The 11867-nt window shown below is 35.0% G+C and overlaps 1 protein-coding gene across 2 annotated transcripts; it reads right to left on the reverse strand.

Annotated features, from left to right (window-relative positions):
* Positions 1-1119: 1119 nt before the first annotated feature.
* On the reverse strand, positions 1120-6042 carry LOC107802428 (laccase-22-like). Of its 2 annotated transcripts, none has more exons than XM_016625935.2 (6): positions 5869-6042; positions 3779-3930; positions 3446-3690; positions 2958-3086; positions 1749-2672; positions 1120-1479 (listed from the first exon to the last, which is right to left on the reverse strand). In XM_016625935.2, the coding sequence occupies exons 1-6, from the start codon at positions 5959-5961 to the stop codon at positions 1349-1351; spliced, it is 1674 nt and encodes a 557-aa protein (XP_016481421.1). In that variant the 5' UTR covers positions 5962-6042; the 3' UTR covers positions 1120-1348. The 2 variants fall into 2 exon arrangements, with proteins under 2 accessions (XP_016481421.1, XP_016481422.1); XM_016625936.2 differs by lacking the exon at positions 5869-6042 and adding an exon at positions 4306-4416.
* Between the last annotated feature and the right edge of the window lie 5825 nt (positions 6043-11867).

Here is an 11867-nt window from a genome sequence, read left to right on the forward strand (position 1 = left end):
AAAAGGCCTAATTGAGGAGGTAATTAAGACCACGAATAATTTAAGACCATAACTAATAATCTGTGATAAGTTTAGGGGGGTCGTAAGATATTTTGCCTTTAAGTTTCAAAACTTAAGATTCGAAATCTAAAGTTGCATTCAATAAATTGAACTACTTAATATTCGAATTTTTGAAGTTACATTTCAAAGATAGAATAACTTCAGATTTGATTTCTGAATTTATATTGAAGAGATTGAACTACTTCAAATTCGAATTTCTGAAGTTTCATTTAAAAGATAGAAGAATTTCAGATTTGATTTCTGAAATGCATTGAAGATATTGAACTACTTCAGATCCGAGTGGGTACACTTTGCCCAATTTTGTGCAATACAGATATAACTTTAACGATGACCACAAAAGTAGGTAAATATGAAAATATTCATAAAATTTTCATATGGCGCGCAATTTTATGTCACCCATTGAATTTGTACCCATTTTTAAAAAAAAGTTTAATTGATACCCAATATTTGCATAACTTCAGATACATACACTTTCCGCTTCTTCTTTACTGTTATTTTCTTCTTTGTGCTTAGAGTTTCTTCTTCTTAGTTGCAAATGAGTTTGTTAATTTTGTTGGTGTTTTGATAATTGAGATTTGTTCTTTGTGATATTTGAAAGTTATATTTCAAATTCGAGCTTATTTGGAGTAGATTTGGAAATTGAATCGTGTATTGGATTGTTAAAATTCGAAGAACCAATTTATGTTTTAGAACTTAAAATTCGAAATCTGAAGTTGCACTCAATAGATAGAACTACTTACGATTCGAATTTATGAAGTTTCATTTGAAAGAGGGAAGAACTTCAGATTTGATTTCTAAAATTGCATTAAAGAGATTGAACTACTTCAAATTCAAATTTCTGAAATTGTATTTGAAAGATAAAAGAACTTCTGATTTGATTTCTGAAGTTGTATTGAACATATTGAACTACTTCAGATCCGAGCGGCTACACTTAAAAATGGAGTTTTAACACATTTGGCTGCTCGACCACAATTAGAGAACCATAGTTTCATATTTCCTAAAAGTCCCATTTAGGTCCCCAAAAGAAAAGAAAAAAAGATAAAAAAGAATACCCAACGATTATGCAAGAAATGTACTACCATAGAACACATATCTCATTTATAATTTACAGCTTTTCTCACAAACATTATCATAAAATTACTTTCATACAAACTTGTCCCCTTTGATATTATAACCTTTTTTATTCTTGAAAAAGCAAACTGTTTACTCAAAGAACCTCTTTTTGCCTGCTCAAACAACTCATACCAGTGGATTACTCTGAATATATACACTTAAATGATAGGAAATCTTAACATGTTGGAAGATCTTTGGGAGGAGGTAAAAGAGATTCTTCAGGGCCATTTCCATTATCAACCACGAAAGCCATCTTCAGTCCCCATGTTGTGTGCACCTCCAAATGGCAATGGAGAAACCAAATCCCTATAAAAATCAACCCAAAGAAATAAAAATATTACAAAGTTGAAATCAGTTCAAACAACATAATTTTTAACTTTTAACCGTAAGATAATTTTCCCATAATTTGGTTATTTAAAGGATAACTATATGTGACAGTCCATAATAAGTGGAATTAGTAACTTGAAAAGTATGGCATGTAACTTGTTATAACATGTTAAAATACACAATACTGAAAAGGTCTTTTATACTATCAGTGTAAATAATGAAAAACCTTTATTTCCAGAAGATTTTACCAGGATTATTTGCCCTGAACCTGATAGCAACCCAACCACCAGAAGGGGCATTTATGGTGTTCCTCTCAACAGGGTCAACAAGGTTGAACTTTTTAGGGTCTTCCTCTGGATCAAAATTTCCTCTGCCTCTTCCAACCACAAAGAAATTGAAGCCATGTAAATGCATTGGGTGGTTCTCAGGGCTCAACAATCCTGTATCTTGCATTATTACTTGGACATTAGAATTATAAGCAAGTCTATATAGCCTAGTCCCTTCCATTGTCCTCAAGTTTTCTGGTGGAATCCCTGTGTAGTCAAATGTATATGCTGGATTTCCAGGGAAATCATCAGTAAACACACCACTTTTATTGAAGAAATGTGCATTAAGCAGTGACACACTTGGCATAACAAATGTGACATTATTGATAGCTGCCACAATTCGAAATCCTCTATAACATGATTCACAAGGGTTGAGTCCAAGACTAATGGTGAAAAAAAGGGAATGATCAATTGTCAGTGGGACTTTTGCTGGATATTTTCTTGAATTCAAGCTTCTGAGAGAGTCCATAAATTTAATTGCAATAGGGGTGGCATTTGTAGGTGGCGGCACGGTTAAAGTTGTTGTGGTGGAAGAAGTATTGGTGCCTACATATTGTAAAGTAGCAGTAGCAGTTCTGTTATTCACTAAGATAGGAGAATCCATGTATGGTGATGTTACCATTAAGTATTTTCCAGTTCCAAGATCAGCTGATAAAATGACATTTGTTGTCTGTCCTGGAGTTGTTAAAATGGTGTCAGCTTTAAAGGGCTTAACATAGGAAGAATCTACTTCAACCACAGTGAGCTTGTGGCCAGCAATCTTAAAGAAAAGTTCTTCATTCAGTGCAGCATTGACTATTCTCAGTAAGTACTTCTTGCCTGGCTCCACTAGGAAAGTGAATCCCTCTGTCGATCGTTGGAACAAAAAAAAGAGTTTAAGTTTTACGTACCAACTGATCTAAAAAAGTATTAACAATATTCAAGTCACTTATAAAGTAAATACATATAAATTTGTATGACAAGCATTTGCAGTTGACCTAGTAAATATGATAACTAACATGTTAAACTATTAATAGTGTTAAAAAGCAATATAGATAAATTTAATCCAAAATATATTAAAAATAGAAAAGGAAAGCACTAGTCCAAAATCTGAAGAATGCTAGAAAGGAAGAAAAATGCCATGAATTTTACCTTGTGATAAGCAGGTTGAGACAGGACCAGGAAGGCCATTGATGGTGTGAGCATCAGAAATATTAGGGGGCAAACCTAATTGTGTGGCTTCATCAACTACAGCTTCAACATCTGACTTCCACCATTCACCTGCCAATTGAGCCACCAAATTTGTGGATAGAAAAGGAAAAATAAAGTGGAAACAAGTTAGTTGAACCCTTCTGTCAATTAGGCCTTATTCTTATCTCAATTGTGTGAAAAAAAGAAATGAATCTCACATAGTTAATCGACGATTCTATGTACCCTGCTATATATGCCGATTCTAGTAAAATTTAAAGGACAAATTCGTTGTCTATTTGGGATTCTAAAGAAAGATACTGTATACACCAAATACACATGTGATGCTGCTAGTATATTTCATCTAGGCTACTCAGCTAGTATATTTCAACTAGGCTAGGCTACTCATTTTCATAAATAAAAAAAATGGTATGACAATGACAAAACATTACCTAAAATGATTAGAATTTCCTTTTGGGGGTTGGGGAATGGGTAGGGCAAAGCAAGCTTAGGGAGAATGACAATAGCACCATGGACAGTTGCCCTGAGCCAGAGAATGTGCGCATGCCAAAATAGTGTTCCTCTCTGATCTGTGACTGTAAAATTGTAGACATAGCTTTTCCCTGGCTGTATCGGACATTGTGTTATGTAAGCCGGCCCATCAGCCCACCCTGTCCTTATTTGTTTGACACCGTGCCTGTTCATCATTTTGAAAAAAAAAAATCACATAGAAAAAGAAAAGAACAAAAAATGTAGGATAGAAAGTTTTGTAATAGAGAACTAACCAGTGGATGGTGAGGTTATAATGAACTTGGTTAACGACCTTGATAAGTAGGGTATCATCTTCCCTGGCATAGATAGTTGGACCAGGAAATTTGCCATTCACTGTTACAGTAGCCTTAGTTGAGCATAATCTTGTTATATTTTTCATCACCACCTGCATTACAAAATCTCAGCAATCGGAGTTTAATTTTGGTGCACTGATGGAACTGTCGCTAAACCATAGCTATATCTCTATAGCAACCATTTTGAACATGGTTGCTCTAGTTCTATTGGCATGCCGGCAGATGGAACGGTCGCTAAACCGTAGTTATATCTCTACGGCAACGGTTTACCTATCTGTTGCAACAGTTTTCCTTCCGTTGCCATAGGACCATTTTCCAGCAGTGCCGAGGTGACTGTTTAAAGTGAAGCTTGATATACTAACCTAAAAACTAGGATAAATAGCAAGCTATAATATGTTAAACAGTATAAAAATACTATATACTGTCAGTTTTTACGATTTAAATCCTTTTATGAAATGTATCTTTACCTTTCTTGAAGCATATATTTAGCTTGTTAGCCAAACTTCCACACCAGAGAAAGAAAAATAGAAGTATAAAAGATTTTAGTTATTCATACAGTCTTTAGCTAAATCAATTTTCAATTTAATCTTTTGAGTGTTGTGATGATCACTGATCCTTTTAAAAAAAATTTAATCTTTCCATTTCAGCAATTAATCAAATTATCACAAGGCCAACTGAAACATGATGTAGTTGACCATTCAAGTAATATATTTAACATTTTCATCTTGTAAGTAAATTATACTAAATAATTTGACATTATTATAAACCTAACCCGTTCTCCTTCTTTTATTCTGATTGAAACTCACACGTAAATATATATAGAGTATCAAAATGAGATTTTGCGAAGTGATAAAGTAGGCGTTTGGTCATAAGTTTTGAAAGTTTTTTTTTCAAAAAAATAATAATTCAAATATGGGTTTGTTTATAGAGTTAATCTAGTTTTTAGGAGATTTTGAAAATCAAAACTTCAAAATCCAAATATAGCTTAAGACCATTTTGGGACTTTTTAGCTGAAAAAAGAACTTTTTAACATGTCAAAACTTGCCCCAAAATTCATGTCCAAACATATTTATAATTTCACATCAAACTTCACCCGAATCAGCCTTTAAAAAAAATAAATTAAAAATCTACGTCCAAACGGGTCCTTTATTGTAAAATGATAAGTACGACTACAATGTTAGACATGTTTGCTGCATATATACTTCATTGATTTGTAGGTTTATCTAGACATGCAGATAATTTGACAGCGGTTGATAGGGAAAAGAAGAGAATGATGCAAGACAGTGGCATCTATCCCCAAACGCAATTTAGACTTTATATTAATGTACCCAATCGCAAATACTTTAAAAAAAAATGGAGTACTATATTCTGCATCATTACATAATTACCAAATATTTTGGAAAATGACATTCCATCCATTAATCTGTCCATTTGTAGCCAAAACCTTTCTGTAGAATATTTGCGCATTACGGAAAATGACATTCCATCAGTTAATCTTGCATCAGAATTCACCTTTGTGTTTGACGCAAAATCAAAATGCACATGCATACTGCTTTATATTGACATATTCATAGATGTTTCAGGTAAAGTATGAGTTAAACTAAGAAAATAATGAATTAATAATAATGAAAAATGACGATAAGCTTCGCTTCATAAGTCAATGTATTCATTGAAATCTGTTCCTGCTAACTTTATGCATTACCTACCAATTAATTAGTACCATTTTTATATTTTAAAGACTATGAAAACCTTAATCCCAGACCCCCTCCTGATTTTGTAAGAGGATAACTGACCGTATAAACAAATTTTATACAATTGCGTCACGGAAAAAATAATTATAGGTAATTATCCATAATAACTGAAGTTAATAATATAAACAATAAGGCGGATAACCTGCTACAACATGTTAAATTATACTATTATTTAGTCTTGGTAAAAACTTATCTGCACCCGATTGCGCTTAAGTTTTTACCTTTTGTGCTTATGTACTTTGCAAAACTATTGATTGGTACACACAGAATGAAACTTACATTGAATTTATAATGACGGATATTGCCTCTGCATTCTACCAACACTGGCCAGGAGAGAGCCAACACCACCATAATTCTCAGCCATTCCGCCATTTCCCCCACAATCTTTTATCTCTTTATCTTATTTTCTTCTACTTAAGTGTATATATATTTAGTGAGCTAGAGAGGAAGTACAACAACCTATCTTATATAGAGTCTATGCAAGAATGTCATTTTTATAACTAGTTTGGTGGATAAACGAGATGCTTCAAGGGGAAGATCAGAACCTCATTTTTTGATTTACTGATTTCTTTCTTATAATTTACACAACCTTGTTACATGTATGGTAAACTCCTTTTTGAAGCGAAGCTTACATGGCTACATGCATATGCAATATTCAACTTTAACCCTTCATAAAAATTTAATATATCCCACTTTGAACTTGGGTTGGTCCAACAATATCTCTGGTTCAACTACAACAAAAGAACAAGTCCAAGTGTTCAACTTTGTTCATGTAAAAAAACTTAAGTAAAAAAGATGACATTTGCAAGAATTGAAACATCAGTACCAACTAAAGCTTATCTAATTGTTGCCTCTATTAAATTAATACTAATAAAACTCGGCATTAGTAATAGATAGCTTTCTTTTCTACATGGTTTAGAGCACAAAAAAAATTTAGAGTCAGAGGTCTTGACCATTAATTAATAAAAACTTTTCTGATTAGTAAGACCATAGTACAATTTTCTCATGTATTATTGAAATCATGAGCTGTATGTTGGTTGTATTGTTTTGTTAAAAAACAGATGTAGGTGAGAGTTGCGTTTTTCCAAAAGAGTTTGAAGAGTTCTTTCTTATATGTGGAAGCAAGAAGTGAGAACGTAGCTTGTAGTTAGAGAGTTATTATCATGGAGCCTGCTGTCACGAATTAAGCAAAAGATTTTGGTAAAAGCTCATTCCTCCTATGAATAATTGAATCTGGTCATAAAATTCTGAAAATTTTGGCTTTAGAAACTTTTAGCTCAGTTAAATCTAGTCATAAAATTCTTTTTAGTATAATTCAATTTGGACTGCTTCAAAACGAGAATTCGTGATAATGTCAATTTTTCTTTTAATGTTTATTAGTCCCTTTCCAAGGGATTAAAGGAACTATATATAATTCCAACTCTATGTAAACCAGAAGGTGTGTTAATTGATGCATGTTATGTACGTTTATTGTCATTTTTCAAGTCAATAAACAATTAAACTGCAATGAAGTTCCATATGTCAATTTATGTCGACGCTATAACAATTAATTTTCAACATTAGTAAATCTTCTAGAGACTAATAATTATTGAGGAGATTGCAATTTCATCTTATACCACTTAAGTGCTCAGAGCATACTCTCGGTCGATTGATATTTGGCCAAAAACTCATGTTTTTATATATGAAGTGCCTTATATTTTTGCCATATTAATTTTAACGTGTTATGGGACGACTCGAGCTTAATTACAATGCTTATATATGTAGTAGTCAATCGGTAGTGATTTCGAAAGGATGTGCGCGATTTGAACCCAAAATGGAAGTATTTTGAGGGACTATGAGTTTGGCGACCAGAACGGTGCAAGACACTAACTATGTAACTATCCCGACCGGTCGTTTTGAGTGTTTTAGCCTCGATCCCTTATTTATTATCTCCTCTGTATTGTACTGTGGTTATGTGACTTGCCGGGGTGTTTGGTTTTGGTTTCGGGTGAGTTTCGAAGTGAAATGGGACACATAGTCCCTAAGTTGGAGGTTTAAGTCATAGGAGTTGACCGTAGTTTAACTTGTGTGAAGATAACTCCGTAATGGAGTTTTGATGATTCCAATAGCTTCATATGTTGTTTGGCCTTAGGAGCGTGTCCGGATGTTGATTTGGAGGTCCGTAGGTCGTTTCGGCGTGAATTGGCGAATGTTAGAAAATGGAATATTTTGGAAAGTTTGACCGGGAGTTGACTTTATTGATATCAGGGTCATATCCCGATTCCGTAAGTTGAAATAGGTCCGCAATATTATTTATGACTTGTGTGCAAACTTGAGGTCAATCAGAATTATTTTGGTAATCGTCGTTGGTTTCGGAATTCGAAAGTTCATAATTGCTTAGGCTTGAATTTGGGTTGCGATTCATAGAATTTATGTTGATTGATGTGATTTTTGGCCTCGAGTAGGTCCGTTTTGTATTTTGAAACTAGTTGGTATATTCGAACGGGATCCCGGGGGCCTCGGGTGTGATTCGGATCGAATCCGAAACAATTTGGACTTGTAGAATTTGTTAAAGATTTGCAGCTTCTGGTGTCTTTGCACCTGCGGAGGGAATGATCGCAGGTGCGAGCATTTGGTCGCAAATGCGGAGTTGGTCATGCCCAGCTGGGGTCGCAGGAGCGGGAAATGTTCCATAGAAGCGACTTCGCTTCTGTCATGGAGATGAGCATAGGAGCGACAGTGGTCGCAGGTGCGACGCTTTCGCCGCAGGTGCTCATGCGCAGATGTGAGCTATTTTTCACATAAGCGAATTCCTTGGACTTAAGTGAAATTCGCAGCTGCGATGGTTTTTCCGCAGGTGCGGCCCAAAGGTCGCAGGTGCGGAAGTCACTAGGTAGAAAATGGGAGATTCAAGGGTTTTGATTCATAATTCATTTTTGGATTTAGGGAGCTCGGTGGGAGGCGATGTTTCGAAGGTTTTTCAGACAGAACGTTGGGGTATGAAATTCTCACTCGTTTTTGGTTAATTTGCAAGAATTTATTGTTAATTTTCACATTTAATTAGAGTATTGGAGTTGAAAATTGGGAAAAAATGGTAGAAACTCCTTAGGCTAATTTTTTGAGTTTTGAAAGGCGAATTGAGGTCAGATTTGAGTAATTCTTGTATGGTTGGACTCGATAACGAATGAGTGTTCGTATTTTATAATTTTGATCGGGTTCCGAGATGCGGGCCCGGGTTGACTTTTTGGGTCGATTTTTTAATTATTTGCAAAAATCATAATTTCATTGTTTGAATTAGTTTCCTATAGTTTTATTTATAGTATGAAATTATTTGGCTAGGTTCGAGCCGCTCGGAGTTGAAAAATCGAGGGAAAGGTCTTCTAGTTGATTGATTTAGCGAGATTTGAGGTAAGTGACTTGCCTAACCTTATGTGGGGGAGTTACCCCTTAGGATTTGGTGTTGTTATAATAATTGTGATATGTAAAAGCCGTGTACGCAAGGTGATGAGTGTGTACACATGCTAAATGTAGAAATTTCTGATTTTAGTTATGGAGATCCCTTCCATGCCCTAATTGAGTTGCCTTAACATGTTATAGTCACCATTTTAGTCTAATTTCACATGTTTACTTGTCTTATCTCTTACTTGCTAATTGCTTACATGTTTAGTTGAAGTTCTTGTTTCCTTTATTCCGTATTCATTATTTAACTATTGAATTATTTACGTGAAATTGCTATTCTTGGAATATCTTGTTGTTGAAATTAGTATTGAGGTGCAAAGGTCGTGATTCCTATTTAGGCAAGTGTTAAGTTTTGAAATATCATTCAATTGAGTTATTCTTCCGGTTGTTATTGTTGGGACTTTGTGTACATTGTAGTTAAGCCGTGGGCTCCTTATTATGAAATTCTGTTATTGTTTGGTTTCTTTGGCAAGTTGTGATATTATGCACTTGAGGTACGAATTGTGATACGTTGTGATATTGATAAGCATGCAATGGTATAAGGTCTAAGTGTTGAAACGCATGCGGTGAGATAAGGTGGGCTTGATACGCGTGACTAGTAGAGGAACTACCAGAAGCCATGCGGTGTGATAAGGTTGGCTAAAATGCGGGATGCTATTTCGGGAAAAAAATAATTTTCAAAAATAAATGTAAAGTCTCCCACTGTGATATAGGGAAAGATTGTGAGTTACTTTTGTGATTTGGGATTACTAGGCGGTACCTCGGTAGTGATGTCACGCCCCGAACCTGGGGGGCGACACAGGCACCCGGTGCCTCACCTATCCTTGCGTACTAACTTGCGACTAAGGAACTCTGAACATGTGATGTCATACTTTGGCCATGGGCCACATTGCAAGACAACTGCGAATGCTGATTAAATATCAATATAAAGCTAGGCCAACAAGACCGTCATAACTACTACAGCTGGCAACCCAACAAAAAATATATAAAAGGCCTACAAGCCCAACATATATGTCTGCAAGCCTCTACTGGTGGATATACTGTAATTGGAACAGCTCCCCGACCTACTCATAACATATATATATACACAAGATGTACATAAATCTCTAGACCCGGCAACTCCGAAAGGCATGGAGCTTACCGATCAAGCTAAACTCGGGCAACACTTAATGAGGAGGTTTACCTGTTTGTCTGTCTGAACCTGCACGCATGAAATGCAGCGCCTCTAGAAAAGGGACGTCAGTACGAAATAATGTACCGAGTATGTAAGGCAATATACTGAAAGGTGAAACTGAACTGATAATATAATAACTGAAAGTAACTGGAAGTCAAAGATAATCTGAAGATATGCTTACCTATTGATACTGACTCAACTCTCTCGATATAGTAAGTAAAATAGTTGTCTGGCCTTATAAGGCTCGGTATATATATAACTGCTCTGCCATGTAGGCTCACTCATAGGCGCTCGACCATACTAGGCTCTGTATCTCGGCCAACTGGGTTCGCTTATAGGTGCTCGGCCACAGCAGGCTCGGTATATAACTTACCATCTGATCAGAGGTTGCCCAATAGGAGGCATGCCCATCGATTATAGCTCGATGGTAATGAAAATAATGTAATACTATATATATAAACTCTCTGCTCTCTTGACTGGAAGAAGGAAATACTCAATTGAATATGAGTCCCGATAAGGGGAATACTGTAACTTACAAAATTAGAAAAATATACGTAAATTCCGGGATATGAATTTTTCCTTATGCCTCGTTATCAAACTCGTGTAATTACGAGATCATACCAAAATGAAAGAAGGGCTTAGCCTTAACATACGTGAACCGATATTTTTGACAATCCCTCCAATACACATTGATTGCGACAAAATATGTAATGGCGGACCGAAGTAGGGGAAAATCCATATGATATTCTGAAAAAAGATTGCACCATGCTTCCTTAAAATTGCAAAATCTCATGTTGCTAAGGTGATAAGAAATCTTGTTGGATTCACGCTGCTAACGTTGGAATCCTTGTATGAATTGGCTGAAGATGTTATAAAACATCATTTTCTTGAAATGTTATGAAACATCATTTTCTTGAAGATGCTATAAAATAGCATATAAGGCTAACGTGACCTTGAATCATTTTCTTGATTCTTTGAAATGCCTTTTACTATTTAGGTTTGGGCCCCACATCTTTGATGACTAAGCCCATAACTTACATAAATAAGCCACCTATTTATGGGCTTAATGAGTCACTATTGATGGCTTTCATGGCTGCCACATTTTGGCTTAAATCTTATCCAAGATCTTGATTTATTTAACCACTAATTTATTAATTAATTGTTAATCTCCCACTAAAATCAATAATTACCTGGTTATTCACATAATGAAAAATTATCCCAAATTGCTTAAAATACTATTCACCTTTAACACACCTTATACACCTTACTATTATGACCATGTGGTACCTTGTATGGTACTAGTCCATAAATACCAGGTATTTTAGCTCGGGCCATATTTCATCCCAAATTGACAACCTTAAACAAAAATTCATTTTCTTTGATTCGTTTATCCTTTAACCTTCACGAATTTACTTATCACTTGTTTGAAATAGTGTAATACTTATAATCCCAAAATAAATCTCATTCCCGAACTTACATCGATTAACGTACAAAAATGCAGAATGTAATATCTCATTTTTGAGCTTATATCAATTTATTTATGGCGTACTTCTACGTATGAAAACATAGAGTGTAAAAAGTAACCCTTGATGATCTTTCTCTATTTGTCGTGCTTGTCTTGGTTGTTTGTTTCCTTAACATGTCAATCCTTATTTTATTCTGTGTT

Source organism: Nicotiana tabacum, chromosome 8 (assembly GCF_000715075.1).
Source record: "Nicotiana tabacum cultivar K326 chromosome 8, ASM71507v2, whole genome shotgun sequence".
NCBI classification, from domain to species: domain Eukaryota; kingdom Viridiplantae; phylum Streptophyta; class Magnoliopsida; order Solanales; family Solanaceae; genus Nicotiana; species Nicotiana tabacum.

Coding starts and splice junctions, on each gene's coding strand:
- LOC107802428 (XM_016625935.2), bottom strand. CDS start 5,961: ATGGCGGAATGGCTGAGAATTATGGTGGTGTTGGCTCTCTCCTGGCCA. Junction 3,691..3,778: donor TATAACCTCACCATCCACTG/GTTAGTTCTCTA, acceptor AATGATGAACAG/GCACGGTGTCAAACAAATAA. Junction 1,480..1,748: donor GTTCAGGGCAAATAATCCTG/GTAAAATCTTCT, acceptor TGATTTTTATAG/GGATTTGGTTTCTCCATTGC.